Genomic DNA, 18,446 nt, shown 5'->3' with positions numbered 1-18,446 from the left:
GAAAAATCAAAATGAAAGTGATAAAATCTCTACATTATGCACTAAAAATTGTCTATCAGCACCTAACTTCAAATTTTGCAAAGTTCTAGCACTTGGTGTTTTGGAAACTCTTAATGAAAAATTAGAATTATTTTGATATCAAAGTTAGATAATTATCATTTTGCTACATAAATGCTTATTACTAAAATAACTTCCAGGCATTATTTACCGAATTGCTTTCATGCAGGACCTATTCAGGAAGATCAGAGCACAGTATTTAAGCTACCGCTGTACTCAGTGTTGTTTTTAAAGATGGTAACTCTACTTCTAGCAGTATGTGCAGCTTGTGAAAAAAATTATCAATAAAATTGTGTGCACCATGCAAAAAATGATGCAGAAAGATTCAAATACCTTACTATTACTTCAATGAGAAATAAAATCTTCCTGTGAAAACATACAGCTAGTTACCAGGTTAAATGCCTGCTTTTTGAATGAAGGTAATGACATTTAGAAAGTTCTGAGTACAATCTAATTAAAATGGTATGGTAAATAAGATTTTATATTGTAAAGGAAAACATGCTCGGTAGTTTCCTAATGTAACAATATAAGTTACATTTATTATTACAATATTAATTCGCTCAAAGAACAAGGACATGAAAATAAAGAGGCACAAGTCTACAGAGAAATCAGTAAAGGAAGTAAAAAAGGCAGTCACAGATTGATGGGAACTCCATCCTCTTTGATTCTAATAGCTGAAATTTGGAAATTACACAGGCGAACTACTGCTAGGCATAAGTCTTGGGATGATTCCAAGAAATTTAAAATTTGATGAGCAAATGGCAGAGGAACACAGTATCCATTTTGAAGCACTGTGACAAAACAATAATGAAAAAAATAAAATTTCCAATAAAAAACTTGATGACAACTTATAGAAAAATCTATCAAGTATAAAAAAAATAAAAAAAATAAATAAAAATCAACACAGGCATAAAATGACCATGTCTAAAAGTTCTCTGCAGGCTAGACAACCTACAGATGGACACATAAAAGTCATTCTGATACCTGGAAAAAAGATAGATGTTTGAAAATTTTGGTCCTGTTGTAATTCAGGAGGAAAAACAAATTTTGCTAAGAGGAACAAAGAGCATCTTTCACAGTTTAAGAAGGATTCAGGTAACATAATTGGCACAGATACTATTTTTTTTTCAACAATTTCTAACACGGATTTTAATTGAAGATGTTTTCCTTTTTTAAAGGCATTTTGTTCCCAAGCTCTAAATTACAATACGGAAAAGAAGGGAATTGAGTTATTTTGAGTTGAACAGAATCATATAATCCAAAACACTGTAACACGATATCTCATGTAGCAAAACTAGAAACTAAGGCTTCAGTCCCCACATAAAGAAAAAGTGATATATAATTGGTTCAGTGCTTCAAAATGTGGGACACTTCCACATGACATGCCTAAATGCTGGCACTCATGTCACAGACTAGTGCCAATAGGATTAAAACTGCTAATAAGAACAACAGATTAACTGGTGTTAACATTGGAGGAAAAAATAATATTAATGTTATTTAGCGTATTGCAAGTTTAAACCAATGTTATTTGCCCAGTTCTCAATCATTCTCTTTTCCTTTGTGATTCTGCCTTAAAAATGATGGGGGTGGAGGGGAGGAGGCTATTGTTTTTGCCAAAACATCCAGCTGGTAATTGTGCATAAATGGAAGCAGAAGACTCAAAGCTAAAAAGAGAAGACAAACTAGGAGTCTGCCGAGGTTACCTTTATTTTTTTTTCTTAAGTTTGTGTAGGATTTTGCAAGATTATCATGTTTCTAAAATAATAAAGCCAATCATCAGTATTTGCCAATACTTGTAGGTGTCCCAGATTTGGGGGAAGTTTTTGGGGGAAGCTTTTGGACTTTTAGAAGAGTTACCATTCTTCTAAATGTCATATCCCAACAGCAGCACTCATAATTGCTAATCTCTTAAAAGACTGTATAAAAGACTGTATAAAATACATTACCCTTTAAGACCTGTGGTCATTTTCAGTAAAATCAATGCATTTTTAGTGTGCAAAATAATATGGAAAAAAAATAAATCTGAAAAAGTTTATTCCAATAGAATTGACAGTGAAAATTAAGTCATGACAAGGTTGATCATGTAAGAACCAAAAACACAAAACAGTAACACCAAGAGCCAGCTACCAAAATATGAGATGGGATGAGCAGAGTTCTGTCTTTCATCACTTCATTGTCCAAGTTTGATATTTTTTGTTGTTGTTTTTAATTAAATTTAAAGTCTTGCATTGTATATGCACTCAAAATCACTTCAGAGATTTAAATTTGCTTTAAGATTTTTGTGTATGAATTTTAAGCTTTAAAGAAGTATATGTGTAAAGACTAGAAGTAAACTATCTTCAATGTAAAAACTGTAGACAAGCCTTCAATTTGTAGTACATAATACACCTTTGTACACTGCTATGGAAGTAACTGGTCGTGTTTCAGAAAAGCAGTAATAGTGAGATGCACACTTCAACATCACAAATAAAAGCCGTAACAATTATTGGAGGAAAAAATCTGTTACATTTACTTGAAATGAAGCACTTAAGAGTTTTATTAGATGTCACCAGTGAACAAGACTTTCATGCAGTCCCCGTTTTTTATTTTTATTATTATTTTTTTAATGCATAGCTCTTAATTATTTAGTTCTCCACTAGCATTTAAAACTCTAATGTAGTTTTCTCATTTTGCCTGTAGGAGGAGTGTTAGGCAGCTAATAAGCACTTCAGTATTTGGATGTTAGCAAAATAACTTTATTTTTAAAGGTAAGCAATTAAACATTTATCTAGCTAAAAACAGAAGCTTCTTTTCAGAATTTAAAAGAAAAATGATCAAAAATAAACTTTAAATTGTTTTTGTTCAAATAGGAAAAATGCTTTTAAAATCACTAAGAGTGATAATCATAGCTTATACTAAATTCTATGAATTAATCTTTAAAACTGTTGGTACATATTTGATATATTACGCTTTAGGATTTCAGATGACATTACATAGCTAAAAACGTAATCTTACACAAGTTAATGATAATTCTGCCTTTAGCTGAATTTTACAAACAAGGTTATGTTCACAGTAAAACTAAATGAAACACTAACCAGTAGTAAGGAATTTTTTTAAAGGGTAATTTTATTTAAATAGTTGCTTAAAACAGCTAAGTAATAATTTAAAATATAACATAGTTAGTAATCTCTTATTAAAATCTGCATGATAAAAAAAAAAATATGTATTTTTTAAATTGTGACCAAACAACATTATGCTCGTTTTCTAAGAAGACAGCATTATTAATAATTTGTTTATGCTACTTTGTCTTGCAGGTGAAAAATACATCTGTGAAAATTAAAACTCACATAAAGCTTTTAATATTCCTTTGTATGTTAAGAGAATTTAAGAAGAAATCACAACATAGTTCTAACAGATTGAATTCTTTTTCACACTTTTTGTGTCTTTAATCTTATTTGATTTTACTTTAAATTGTGGGCTAAATAATTTTAAAATATATAGAAACAGGTAATAAAATTAGCAAGACAAATCTCATACAAACACATATTGCATTATTATATTCTTATACCTAAATCAGATTTTCTCAGAGCACTTTCTGGCATGTAGCCTAAACTAGTCATGATTTCACAAGAAGTTTAGGCAATAACTACAAGACAAACCCCATCTCTTTAATCTGGAACCAATTGTTTTGTAAACCAATTACAACAGACACAGGAAAAAATACTTTTTGATATTAAAATGTCTTGCAAGAGAGTTTACACTTCACATGGATATGAAATGTGTAACCAAAGAACAGCAGTGTATTAAAGGGAATTATAATGCTATGAATATAAAATTATTTGGAACAGGAAATACTAATACCATTTCTCTGTAAACTTGGATATTTTGGGGGATGACATCTGATGCAACTTAAGTAACTTTCAGTCACTTCACAGAAGGGGGCAGAAATAATAATGAGATCATTACTATTTTACTGCACTAAGAAAATCTGTTGTTTGCCTGCTCAGTTTCTTACAGAAAGCCAATGAAATAAAACAGCCAAAGGGCAAACTCAGTGAAAGCCAGAAGGACATAAAGCAGAAGTCTGGCAGAATTTTGAGCTTTAAATCCAAACCTGATATCAATAACCTATTAGTGAGCAGAAGGTAGCATCACTACAACATTGAACTTGTACCTTCACGTTCTCCAGACAGCGATTCATGCCCGCCTGCCTAGTGAGAACTACCCTTGCCATCCCATTAATCAGTTAGGCTTACAGGTTATCCCTGAAACTGAGTCAGAACCTAGAAATAGCATGTTCTTCCAATCAGCCCCGCTCTCATGACCAATAGATTTTCTAGGAAGAGAGGTAATATTTTAAGACGTGTCTGTCAGAATGCAAGAAAAAATCTCAGCAAACATATGCAAGACCGTGAGACAATAAATGCTTGTTTCCTTTTATTCAATGTTTGGTTTAAAAGTATGAAAGATACATTACTGGTACTGATGGCTATAGGGGAGAAAACTATTCAACGAAGAACAGAATTACTAAAACATATTTGATGAAAAAATACATTGCATTTTATAACTACATTAAATAAATTATAAATTCATTACTTGCAGACAAAGTCAATAAAGATTCAAATTGTCTTTCATGCTTAAGTACTTGTTTCACACAAGATTAAACTATGCTTTTGAAGCAACTTACCTGTGACATCAGTTTTGATGTCAGCAAGTTTAAAAAGTGGTGCAACTTTTTCATAATAAACATGAGTGGCTTCTCGTTTGTGGCTGCTTGGATTAACAAATACTTTTAAGGATTTTGGTCTATTTTGAAAGCCTAAAAAGAAAACACAAAACATTTAATATTACACGCAACCCAGCTATTCCTACAGCTTAACTGCATTTTTAATATTAGAATCAATATACTTTAACAGGATATGTAAATTAGAGTATTAAAATGTATCCATTTCTTCATGGATATGTGCTATGTATCTTAAAATTACAGAACTGCTTACTTTTGTGTGTACAGTTAGGAACACTAAAAATGAATCACACATTAACCAAAATACCGTAGAACCAGGAAAAAAAAAAAAAAAGCATATGTCATAACCTAGTTAAAGCCTGAACCAGGAGCATGTTGAATGTGGAGAAGCTAAAAGATAAGTGGCAAAAAATATCAAAACATGTTCTTTTTGGAATTTAAAGTGAAACATTGCCAGCAGGCATAATGACAATAACACTCAGCAGAACTGACAGCACGATTCAGTACTTTTGTTTTCTGGGATTACAAATCAACATTCAGAAATCTAGGAATTATTGTTCATTTTATTTTTTTAAAAGCTACATTTAGGTATTCAAAGTAACTTGAACTCTGAACAAGCAACACTGAGAAATACTGTTATGCAAACAGCACTGAGTCCTGCACATCGAGCCAATGAAGTTTCTTCTGCGGAAGTATTTTTTGAATTCACTGTATACTTTTTTTTTTTGGGGGGGAGGAGGGGTATTAGTAAACATTTTTATATAAACACTACTTTTCAAGTTCCTATTTCTAGAATTCCTATAGTTGCTGTTATTGAGTGAGGATGATTTACTACAAAAAGCAAATGGTGGTGCAAAATACTACCTGAGTTTTGCTAGTTACTTAAAATATATGATTTGAACAATTTTATATTCAATTAATTCATTTATAAATTCTCAATTTACTTTTAGTTTTAGGTTAGATTACCACTTGTTTAGCCAAACGAAAGCTAGGTCTGATAAAGTACACCACTTTCAACGTTCAGGAAGAAAATTAGCAATAGGCCTCAACTCCAAAAGGAACCAAGAGTGAAAAATTTTTCCTGCCCCATATAGAGTATTACTTCAAATTTTACAGCCACGCAAACCTTAAAAGTGTTGGCTGGGACTTCCTGAAGTTGTTTCCCCACTTCCTGTACCTCAACAACTAAACAGGAGCAAATCTTCTGAGAAATTATAACTAAATACTGTTTTAGCATCAAAGGAAAAGTGCTCCTTAAGATCAAAATATAATGATTATAAAAGTCCCATAGATTATTCTTTCACTCACTTAAACACATCAAAGAATCTGCAAATGAAAATTAGCACTTTATCCAACTTGTGCTAGTAAATCTTAGAAGATTTCTTAAAGATACTGAAAGAAATTTAATGCGGCAGTGTACTCCCAATGCATTGTTAATGCCTGATGAATCCTGAATGTCTTCAGTAGGAGGCCTTAGTACCTACACAAAGAAGTACATCCTCAGGAAACATGCCACGTTGTGCACATGAAATAAAACAGCACTTAAGTAGAGATAGGTTCCCCATTTATGCCAAACTACGTAATATGTTAAACACTTTCAACACTAAGAGTTTGTTGCTAACCGTCACTGATTTTCAATTTGAAGTCACTGGCTGCTTTGTTTCTCTGAGACATACAAAATCCATGATAAAGAAAAAGATAAAGCAGTAACTTCTCAATCTTCTTAGTTACAGAATTTCCCTCCCTCTCATATTTAAGTGATATTAGCATAAGACACACAGATTGTTTAGGAGTAAGGCAACAACACTTTTCCCCTATAAATGGTGTGCTGATGCGTTCTCTCTGATGCACCACCACTGCTAACTTGAAAAAACCCTAAGAGGAAAACGTTTAATCTTTAAATGCCTGCTGGTAAGTTTTTATAAAAAATCATTTTGAGAATATGAAGCAGTATCTTGTATTGCCAAAAGAGCAGAGAAGCATTATACAAAAGTGACCAATACGATCATGAAAGGACACAAGCAAAGGTGCATTCCAAAGGCTCTTGATGGAAGACCAAATCTGTGCTCATTTCTTTTTCATTTCACCAGTGGCATTTGAGCAGATAGATGGTACACTACTCTTGTGGTTTCATGCCAAATGATTGCCAACAGACATGAATGGATAGTCCTGACAAAAATTATTAATTATCATTCAGAGTGCAATGATCATGTAACAAACAACTGAGTTTAATGAAAGAAAATCCAATCATAATCAAAGACAAGATTTTCACACAATATAGTGTGAAACACATTATAGTGAAAGTTCTTAAGTATTTTTAAATAATAATAATCTCTTAACTTTCTTTAAACAACACTGTGAATGAATTGATCTTATTTACTAGAGTCTGCAACTAATTTCAGTCTGTCAGCCTTTTGGTGCTGTCCTAACTGGTATTCTGTTATTGTTTTCTGTAGCTGCTCCATTTGAAATGAACCTGCAGCCTAAAGCAGGAAGGCCAACTGTTCCTCTAGTACCAACAAATGTGCTAATATGCACTAGTTTAAACTTGATCTATCAAGTGAATCAGTGAACCATGAAGGGTGGTGGGTCAATCAGGGTGTTCTGAAAACAAAGGCTCGGAGGGCAGCAGAGACGCTATGCTCAGACATACATCTGTGCTGCTTTCAGTTCTTAGTTTTATGAAAATGGGTTTATGTTACAAAAGTTAAGAGCTTGGAATCACGTTGTTATTACATGCATTTATAAATACTTTATACAGCAGTAACAATATTATACATGAGGAAAACTAATAATATGAAACATTTGTTAATGTAACTATGGAGACACCACTGTTAATATTAACTAAGCAAAGTTAATGTTTAACATTAATGATTTAATTAAAACTTCATGCATGAAGTTTCAGACATTCGTATCAAATCCCAATACGAGAGAGATACTACAGAATGGTACATAAAAATAAAATGCACTTTATGCATTTTTAGCTACTTCATCATTTAATCGTACAGAATTATTATAAACTTACAGAGTTTTTTAAGTGAAACTCTTTCAAATCAACTCTGTTAAGAATAAGACTCATCACAGCCAAAAGAAATTCAAAAAAAAAAAAAAAGAAAATAGGTAAGCATTGCTAATTGTCCTTTTTCTCCCATTTCCAGGGCTGTCTTAACCCTTTAAGTAGCCCTGGGCATTTGCACGCAGAGAGGATTCCAAATTAAGCAGTGAATTCCACTTACACAGTATGTCTACAGCACGTGCCCATAAGCCCAGCACAGAAAGATGCAATGTATAAATGGAAATCACTGTGAGTCAGGTGCACAATAGGTCTGACATACAACACCAGAGTAGGAACAACTGTCTAAGCTGCCATTTGGGGCTTTCCAGGAGCCAATCCAGAATCTGGGCTCCAAAGGTGCATGCCTAAAGGTAGCAGCAGTCATTTTACATCAGTTTAACACAATGTACAGATCAAAGTTTTCTTGAACATCGTATCATTGAGCAAGCTCTTACTATCTCGCAGGCATGCATCTGGACAACAGCACTTTTATGTAGAAAATAAGAATTTTTTAGAAGTGGGAAGACAGTAGCACGCTTTTTACCCTCTTACACACACACAGAAATGATCAATGTTTAAAAATCTAAAAAAAGAAAGTAAACAAATCGAAATTGTATTTATTTTCAGTTGTCAGAGATGCGCCTTTTAGAAATATTTAGCCATTCTGACAAATGAAAATACATATTTACTGACAGCTGTACCTAAGCATACAGACACTCTACTTCGGTAGATCACCTGCTTTTAATTTGCTCCATCCTAGAAGCAATAAAAATCCTTCAAGTAAATAGTTCAGCAGGTAATGAAAACTTACTTTCTCACAAGATACGTTAGGAAAAAGAAATACAGTTCAATTTTGACTATTTTAGAAGGATGGACTTTTAATTTTGTGTTGCATTCCATAAGAATATATCCTTAAATATAAGGATATAGCAGGATTATATCTCTGCTTATAGATAAGCAGAGATATATCAATGCAATGCACCTTTTGAGATTTTAATTACTGAAGAAAGAACAGAACTTGATCTGTTGTATGCCACTGGGACCTTCCTGCCAATGTTTGGCACATTTTAAATTAGAAGAATTTTTTTTTTCCTGAATTATATTGTTAGTATATCAACACTGTTTGAATTAACGATAATGTCTCTCTGCCACACTCAGTGTGGAAATGTTGCTGCCAATTTGCTGATTTTCTGGAAAAGGCAGAAAGGCAGTTTGAATACCTACTCAGTCTTCAAAAATCTAACAGTGTGAAAAACTACTTTTACTATAATTGCAGAACTCAGAACAATATACACTTTAGTAAACAGTATTGTGGGGTTTGCGTTTGGATATTTTTCCCAACACACTCTGAGTCCTGATTATTCCTGAAGTAAAAGGAAAGGAGAAAAATGTACTGAGTAGACATCAAGAAAAAGCTGCACGAGGTTTGACTTCTGGAGAAAGATGAAAGCTGAAGGAAGAACCAGAAAGAGCAACATTGCACAGAATGCTTTTTTCAGGTTCAGGTGGCTTGCAATTACAAAGCTATAAAACAGAGACTGCACCTCGAAGTCAAGGCAACCTGAGCAAGAGATACTGCCTCTTTTTTTCTGTGAACATATGGTATCACTGCTCCTGATGGATGGAGGGTAATCTGGGAACAAAACAGACATTTGCTCCGTATGCAAATGTCCTTGCCTTTATGGGTAGCTAGAGATCTGCAAGAATCTTGGCACTTCTGCAGATTTAGATATTTACTGATAAAGCTTTTCAAGGGGGGCAAGGGGAGGCAGTTTTTAATACACAATTTTGTTTGGAAAATCCAAAGCATATTGTAAGCAGTGTAAGTATGCACACTTAATGAACATTATTTCACTTTCTCTATTTTTGCTTAACTTTAATAGAAGAACACTATAAATCACTATTGGAAGTGCTGTTACAAACAGTACAGATGTGTAAAATTTGAATTCTGTAATCAGGCTCAGTATTAACAATTCAGCTGAAGTTTTAATAATCTATTATAAGATGGATTGTTTTTCTTCTGTAATGAAGAAACTCATTTGCTATAGTCAGTAAACAGACACAATTTTGAGATAAATCAGAGAGTTTGGTTTGTGTTTTGTTGTTGTTGTTTTGTTTTAAATCACAAGTGTACTATATTCCATGTCTTCCCAAAATTCATAGTATTAAATTACAGTGAAAGGCTTTGGCTTGTTTTTGTTTTGGGTTCCTGTTTCCCCCCTACACACACACCCTGAACAGTAAATATTAACTTCTTAAATTTGATGCAACTTCCATGAAAAGTACAACTTTCATGGGTTAACAAAGCATCCTGAAATTATTATAGCATACAGAAAAATATTTTTTAAAAACAGAACTGCCTCTCATCACTAACTAGCGTCGATACACTAGTATCGAATTATACAATAAGAGTCCTGCAGAACCTTAAGAGCCCTTTCACCTGTGATTTTATGAAGAGGAAGCCTCTACCATTAGCCTCTAAGAATCTGTGGATCTCAAGCGGGAGCTCCTAAACAGGTTCTGGGCAGTCTCTGAAGTGTCTCCGGTGCTGCAACAACTCCAGTACCATTACATGTGCAGCAATTCCAAGTGAAAGCACCAACATTGTCTTTTGTTTCTTTAAGAAACAGGTTTCTCAGAAGACTCTTCAGTCAGAATGCAATCAGCTACTTATTTTCAGTGTTTGAACACTTCCATAATATAGCATCAGCTTATTTTCTTTTAAACATGCTTTAGTCATTGTCACTTTGTTAAGTTTTATACTTAAACATGTAAAACTTTGGTAGTGAACAGCATTTTCGAACGACATTATTCATATATTTGTGTCTTAATTTCTACAGGCAAAATATTTTTTCTAAGCATCATTCAACACTATGCATCACCAATAGAAATAAGTCTGAAATAATATCAACCCCGATTAAGTGCTTACCATTCAAAATTTCCTTTAGATGTCTAAACCATGAATTACAGTGATCTTCACTTAAGTTGTTTAAATGGACAGCACAGTCTGTTAGTTTATTCTCTTCTTTATGCAAGCATTTAAAAATAGTGATACCCAATAAAGTACCACCTTTTTTCTGTCCCACAAAACGACGACGTTTTAGTTTGACTGAAAATACATCCTTCATCTCAATAATCTCCTCTTCATCCTGTAGAACCGTACTGGAATCAGCTGTAGGGAGGGAAAAAAAAGTTACTAACTAGAAGTAATATTTAAATCAAAATAAACAAACAAAAAACAACAATACTGTTATGGCCTCATCTCTAGTTTTACTTGTTGCATCTGCTCATGCCTACATTGAAACTTATTGCATATCACATGTGTCAATCACTGATCTTATATTTTACCAACTCTATTATTTAGGTTAGGTATCCTGCTATACAAATAGAACAATTTCAAAGTGGTTATAGTATCTCTTTTTTGATTCAAAGGACTAAAACAAATTTGAGGCTCTAAAAAAGTGACACCTCCCCCTCTTTTTGCATTGTTATTGAAGTGACAAGGCAAATTCTTCGATCTCTTCTGAGTCATCTCTCTCAGAGATCAAAAAGTGTGCTAGGACCCAAGCTGACTATATAAATATAGCTAATTATATATATAATTTCATTTATTTTTCCAATTGATACTACTGCTGCCCTTTGGGTTTAGACTAGAAAGAGATCAGAAAACAGCTGAGCAAAACCAGAAAAATACACCGAAAGCACGTTACCCATCTTTTCTTTCATTTTCAAGTTACATGTTTGATTTAGACAACAAGAAAAACAGTTTCAAAAGCGCTTGTGACAGTTCAAAACTCTCAGCCCCGGAGAGAGTTGTGTCAGGCTGGAACATGAAATGAAGGCTTTCTTATCTTGGGACTGACATACACAAAGATCTTGTGGTTGCTGACAGTGTCATGTAATGACACTAGTTGCAAATGCCTTTTGGAGGTGTAGTAATTGAGCCACTGTGGTATAGGCTTATTCTGTTCCTTTTCTGCTCTCTTAAGATGTAAGACACTCAATTCCTCAAAAACAAACCCAGTCAAATACACAGACTGAAGGAAAAAAGTCACCATTCCTGTAGGAGTCAACTATTCTGGACAGGAAAAGCAAACTTTCTCTGCTGTCTATGTGTTTACAGCAGATGCAATGTGCTATAGACCAATAAAGAGCCCCTCACAGTCCATGGCAAAAAAAAAAAAAAAAAAAGCTAGAAAAAGAAACCTTTTTGAAATCTAGCAGCAGCTCAGTCAAGTGGTTTCTCAATAGCAAAAGGCATACCAGAGTCTGTGGTACCAGACCTTTGCCATACAGTACACCGAAGTTCCCAGGAGAAGCTGTGAAATGCTATTGCAGAGTTCTTCCTGGAGAGGGAGGACAGCACTGAGACCACAAAAACAGGGCTCACCTGTCCCAGTACCCCACATTAAGCTGAGGGCTTCAGCAAGGTAAAGTTTTTTTGAGCAGGAAAAGAGCCTGCATTGATTCTTGTGAGGGTCTGAGATCAGCATTTCCCAGCACCTCTCCCTAAACCAGGCCCTGCGGTGGCCGCACTCCTCTGCAGACGCCCCGCAGGATGGCAGGCCAGCAGCAGGCTCAAAGGGCGAGCAGGCACCTATGGCACCGAACCTGAGAGCTGGATTCTTATCAACTCTACATCGCTCCTCTAAAACACCTGGGGAGTCTTTGTAGACCTTAAATGAATCACTTGGCAACATCCTGGATCACTTGTCTAGAACTATAGATATAAATGCTTATTTAAGACCCAACTTAACTGTAAAAAAAGCATTTTCAAAGGGAAGGTCTGCTCATCTGTTTTCCAGAAACACTTGTCAGACACACAGGCCGCTGGACATTCCAGCACACACACAGTATTTTAGGAACTTGGGCAAGCAACGACACATGAATAGCAGCTGCTCAGCAGTTATTCACCCAGACAATACAAATATGCTAAATGGGTTTGCTTTTTAAATATTTTAAATTAAATTTTGGAATATTAGCTTTGCTGAGAACATCACAAATTTTGTTGTGCTAATGTTATGCACACAAACCGTAAATAGATTACAAACATTAGTCTATTTGTCCTGCACAAAACAATAAAATGAAGGCCTGCTCAAATACTCTATTTCTGCTAGTAGTTTCCATAATATGACCTTAGTTGTTAGTCAGCTAAGGCCCATCTCATCTTGTCTCTTCATGCTACTACTTCAGCCAGTTTTATTTGCTTTTAAACCTTCCTCTTCCTCTACATTTGACATAGTTGTTGCTTAGATGCACATCAAAACTTTTGAAAATTAAAATAATACATTCTTACTAGGCAGCATTACATTTTCAAAAATAGTATTTGACTCCAGCTGTTCTACTGGAACACATTTTCAAATACAGCTTGGAGAAGTATGTAAACTATAGGAATACTGAATCATACAAAAGCATCATCCTCAAGTTTTAAGTTGTAAAGGAAATATTGAATGAGTTCGTATGATCAGAACCGGCAGTTTTTACTACAGTTGAAAAGAAGTCTTCATGCAAGACCTTAGGGCTATTGTACAATTTTTTATCTTCCATTTTTACTGAAAATAAGATCATCACAAATACAGTAAAAATTGATAAAAAATTCAGATGAAAATTTAATTCATGAGTTATATGTATATATTTTATATATTTATAAATATGTACGCATAAGTATATTTATAAATATATTGTATATATTATTATAAAATATCTCTAACAGATAGTAACAACCAAGTTTACTTTAAAAACAAAGTACATATTGGATTAGACACTTTTTTAAACTTCAAAAAAAAACAACAAACTATCAGTTTGTTAGTATCATATTGGTTATCACTAGCTGTTTCAGGACATTAACTGTCCTCTCACATTACTTAGAAAGATATTGGGTACCATCTGTTCTTGCAAGAGATTTAAGTATACATCTATTAGATATCATGCTATTTATTTAATTCAGTACCCACTTCCCATTGTTGTATCTTCTGAAAAAAAAGTCAATTTAATTACAAGGAATAAAGATAATCTCTTCTACCAGGCTGCCCTGTCATCATGAGAGCTGAGAGGGAACCTGTATGAAGTAGGTTACAGGCGTTAGGAAGAGTAAAACTAACAGCACTTAACATTTAACAAAGACCTAACAAAAACAGAATATATGGCACTTAAAAAAAATTACTATAAGCCAAGAGCTTGTCTAAATCAATCTCAGCACATCTGTCTGATGTAGAGCGTAAACAGGATTAGAGTTGGATTTATCTGCTTGACGCTAATTGTACTCACAGTTTCTGCACATGTCCACTTTTTTTTCCCCCAAAATACAGCATGAAAAAAGGCCTGCCTGATATATGAATTTCTAGGAAGTGTTATGCTTCAATTTATCCCATCTCTGTTTTTAAAAAATTAGACTATCCTACATTTTTCCTATTTACAGTAATCTAATCTCCTATTTAATAAAAAATTTTGTCTAAATACACCAAATCAAAGGGTGAAGTACTAATGCACTCAAATACAGTTTAACTGTAAATAGCAAATAATTTTAAGTGTTAAACTAAGTTTTAAACAAATAGAGTATCTCATGTTTACAGCAAAATTGATCAAAACATACAAAAGAAAAAAACAGTATTATAGAAAATAGAAGAGCTTGAAGAAATGTGTCATTAAAATATAAGCACCAACACTTCAACAACATAACATTTGTTGGACTGTTATCTGACAATAGAGGCCCAACATCTAGGAGTGGTATCTGAGGATTTAATTTCTGTAACAAATATCTGAGAAATACATAAGTCAGGTGTCTGTATAGTTCGAGTACAAGATTTGGAAATAAGGAACCTAAGGTTCTACTCCCTTAGTCACGAATTCTTCGTATGACCTTTGGCAAGTCACGTAGTCCCACTTCATTCTATAGATAGAACTATTACACATTTTATCCTATTAGGCTCTCAAGTTTCCTTCATTGATAGTTCATTGCTATACCTGAGTACAGTGTAACATAATAGATAAACAGAAATAAAACCATCAAGATTATACCAAAGAAAATACAGTGAACAGTAGTTATTACAGTTCTTCTTACACAGCATGAACACTGTCTTCAACACTATTATTCCAAATATACAGTGAAATACAACTGTATAAATATATTTTTAAAAAGGAAATAGAATGAAAAATAAAAACAGTTTTGACAATATGTTCACAAATTTATGCTTAGCAATATTTATTTAAAAATAATAATTTTAAATAATGCCTAACTATTGTGTATAAAACACCAAGTACTAACTCGAGCCCATTCTTTCCATCAGAAAGTGCAGTAAGGGCCATGCACCCGACTCATGAAACCACTCCAGAGTTTTCAGCTATTACTTTGGTTATGAAGGACTAGCAACGAGAACTGTAAATGTGAAAGTATGATCATTTTTTGCCAGAAGAGCTAAGAATCACTGTATAGCTCACATCAGACTGTTCAATATTAATTTAAATACACAAAACATAAGACAGAAAAGCTACTTTCAAAACATCTGAATTTTCAAGCTATTTCAAAAAGACCAGTCATGCAACACCTGGGGAACGGGGCGGGGGAGGGGAACACGATGCTATGCCTCCTACTCTCTTTCATAACCAGAGAAAGCAAAACTTCACTTACTGCTTGGCCAGAATATTGAACAATGAGATGGAGAGAAGGTGGTAAAGGTGGTACAGCATGGGCCAGGCTGGGGAAGACCTGTTTATTGTTGTTTGGTTGTTTTTTAAGATCACCTTTATGCTACTTTAGTCCTTTTAAATGGTGTTATAAAGAGATACATAACACAACCAAGACCTTAGTTTAGAAAAATATTTTCCAGACTGTGTGTAATGACCTCCTAGGGAATCACAAGAAGCTCAGGAAGTATTACAAAGCACTGAAGAGATGCATCGCAGATCCTCCAGAGCTGGAGAATAAAAGCAGGGTGCAGCTACTACCTTCATCTTTTAATGCCACCTATTTACTTGCAGCAACAGCTGTAACCCTTCAGGGCAGAAAATTGAGCTTAAAAGCATCTGACAGGAAAACAACCGATTTTCATTCTCCTTTAGAGAATCTCAGGGTGAAGTGATGTATTTTGCCAAGCCAATGCAACACCGTGCCATTAATCCCTCCTCCAATATAGGCACCTACCACAACTGTGGAGTCCAGCCTTTTCTTTGTTTTGTGTCTGGCACTTGACAAAACCAAGTTGAATCAATTCAACTCCCTAAGGTAGCATAGATTGTCCATTTTATTTTATTTTTTTGCTGGCTTAGTCTTCTGACAAGTTGGTTAATGCAGTCATTTCAACACGAGTCCTGCAACCAGAGATGGCTCAAAGTGATAAGAATATACATAGCAGGAAAGGAGGAAGGACTGGAACTGTCTCTTTTCATCAGCATGAAGTCAATGCGGCTTGAGCCAACATGCTGTGCGCGTTAACTTCTAATTGCTAACTCCTCAAAGATCATCAACAAGAGTCAGCAAGAACTGGGAAAGATGCACACTAATTTTTTAGAACTCTATTCACATGTTATTAAAAAAGTATATAATACTCAGAATAAAACTGTACTTTAAAAGTCTATAATGACACAGTTTGTTGGACAAAAAATTACACATTATTTTAATACAGCAGCAAAAGGCATCATGATAATTGTTTACTATTCACGTTTAGCAAAGTCACCCCAAAGAAGGAAACATGGCTGAAAGTACCAGCCAGCAGGTCACTCTTCTCTATACAATGCTTTATTTCTGTATACATCCAGGACTACATTCCTGTATATTCATACAGGCATAATGATCCTAGAAATAAAAAGGTTACGAAAGAATACTTTCATAATGCATTAGGATAGTCACCTCAAAAGCATTTCAGTCCCTACTTCCATAAGTCCCTCCCATGGTATTTTAGCACAACGAGTTTAATATAAAGCAGTCCAAGAAACAGAGGCAAGAATCCTTGACTCATGACTTCAGTTGGTTGCTTCCTCCAGCCTTCTGCCCTCCCCTCCCATCTCTCTCCATGTTCCAACTTCTCTTTCCACAGGACTCCTTCACCAGTTGATTCTGATCCCTGTCCTCCACCACATCTTTTAAAAACTAATCATCCTTGTCCTTCCAAATACCCTAAGGCTTTCCTTCTTCCATGAGGCTCAGTACACATCAGTCCCTGAAGCTTTCACTCACATCATGTTCCATGAGCAGCAAAGCACCTTGCTCTCAAACTACAAGGTAACAGCAGAACTTTTTCAGCCAAATACACCAAAATTCATATTTTGAAAGGAAGCCCAATAGTTTATTGAATAAAGACCTGAGCCAAAAAACAGCTCCACCATTGTGTGATTAAAACTTAGCATAAGACCTAGCATTTTTTCCAGACAAAAAGCTCCACCTTAAGGAAGAGTTTCCCATTCATTCTCCAACAAACGATTTAAAGGAGATTATGAAATGAAAAAATAATCTCCAAAGAAGATCTGCTGGGAATGATGCTTTAGAGAACAGGGTTAGCTGAAAGGAAGGGAGGCAGAGAGCCATTCTGAAACTAACGCACTTGACAGGGGACATGCGAAGTCTGCTTTTTAATAGTTACATTTTCTCATTAACATCATATTAAGAAAGAGGTCACTGAAAATAAATTTACTATAGAAAGCTCTACATTTTACATTAAGAGTGTGGCCCACATACTGCCTAATTTCATAATATGATTGGGAAAGTAGCAGCAAACCTTTCACGAAGTGCCTGAAACTCTGTGGTGTTTCCTGTAAGAAGTGGAAGGAGTTATGTGACAAACGTCCATGCAGTGGAACAAACATCAGCAGTTTGCATCCTTTCGTAAAGCCTCTGCAGACACGGGCATCAGATAAAATGGATAGCTGTACAAAGACCAGCAGCACCACTATCATATAATGGAATTAATTAAAAGAGAGAGATCAGTGAAATAAAACAGAAGACTGGGATCTAACGACTTATGTGATTTAATACAATGGACTAGCAGAGCTGAAAGGTACTAAAGAAACCCCAAAGAGGAAACATGAGCTTCATTTCACACACTGTTGAAAAATCTCACATATACACACCATTTTGTACCTCCTAATTTGTGTCATAATCATGACAATTACTTCTGCCATTTCAGAAAATAATGGTTAAAAATTAAAATCACCTTCCAAGCCCACAAGACATTACCAAGTTTGATCAATTACAAGTTAATAATTAATTCTACTTGCACTCTTACTGGCAAGAGATTTGCTTCAGCCTCAAATACAGATTTACAAATCATCCAATACTGCTAAATACAAGTGTCTGACATTCAGGAAATTCAGCATGCCTCAAATATCTGAATTTTCATCTTTTCTGAAAAGATTTTCAAACATCTTTTTTTTTTTCGATGAAAAAAAGAACAGACACATCCCATTCTAAACACCAGACAATTCCCTTCCATAAGCTATTGGTAATTCATACATACTAGCAATTCATGCTTTCAGGTACTGAAGCACAGCTATCAGCTGCTAGATAAGCTCATCCATGAACCTCTCTCATTGATTAACAACTACATGTTCGGTTTTACACTCATTGGTCTTTAGTCTGTTTTTCTAGGAGATTTCTTCATAAACTCAGCCGTCCTTTGT

General features: G+C 34.5%; 1 protein-coding gene across 4 annotated transcripts in view; it reads right to left on the bottom strand.

The window, feature by feature from the left end:
* Positions 1 to 18,446, bottom strand: part of CERKL (ceramide kinase like) — a 58,330-nt gene that overhangs the window by 20,184 nt on the left and 19,700 nt on the right. For all 4 annotated transcript variants that reach the window (XM_040562536.1, XM_040562533.1, XM_040562535.1 and 1 more), the window contains exons 2-3: positions 10,765 to 11,007; positions 4,724 to 4,855 (exon numbers count right to left, since the gene is read on the bottom strand). In XM_040562536.1, coding sequence (XP_040418470.1) covers positions 4,724 to 4,855; positions 10,765 to 10,963 — 331 coding nt within the window. In that variant the 5' untranslated portion in view covers positions 10,964 to 11,007. The remainder of the gene's footprint in view (positions 1 to 4,723; positions 4,856 to 10,764; positions 11,008 to 18,446) is intronic.

Source organism: Cygnus olor, chromosome 6 (genome assembly GCF_009769625.2).
Source record: "Cygnus olor isolate bCygOlo1 chromosome 6, bCygOlo1.pri.v2, whole genome shotgun sequence".
NCBI lineage: Eukaryota > Metazoa > Chordata > Aves > Anseriformes > Anatidae > Cygnus > Cygnus olor.
Note: the sequence above shows the minus strand (reverse complement) of the source record. Positions and strands in the feature narration are given on the sequence as shown.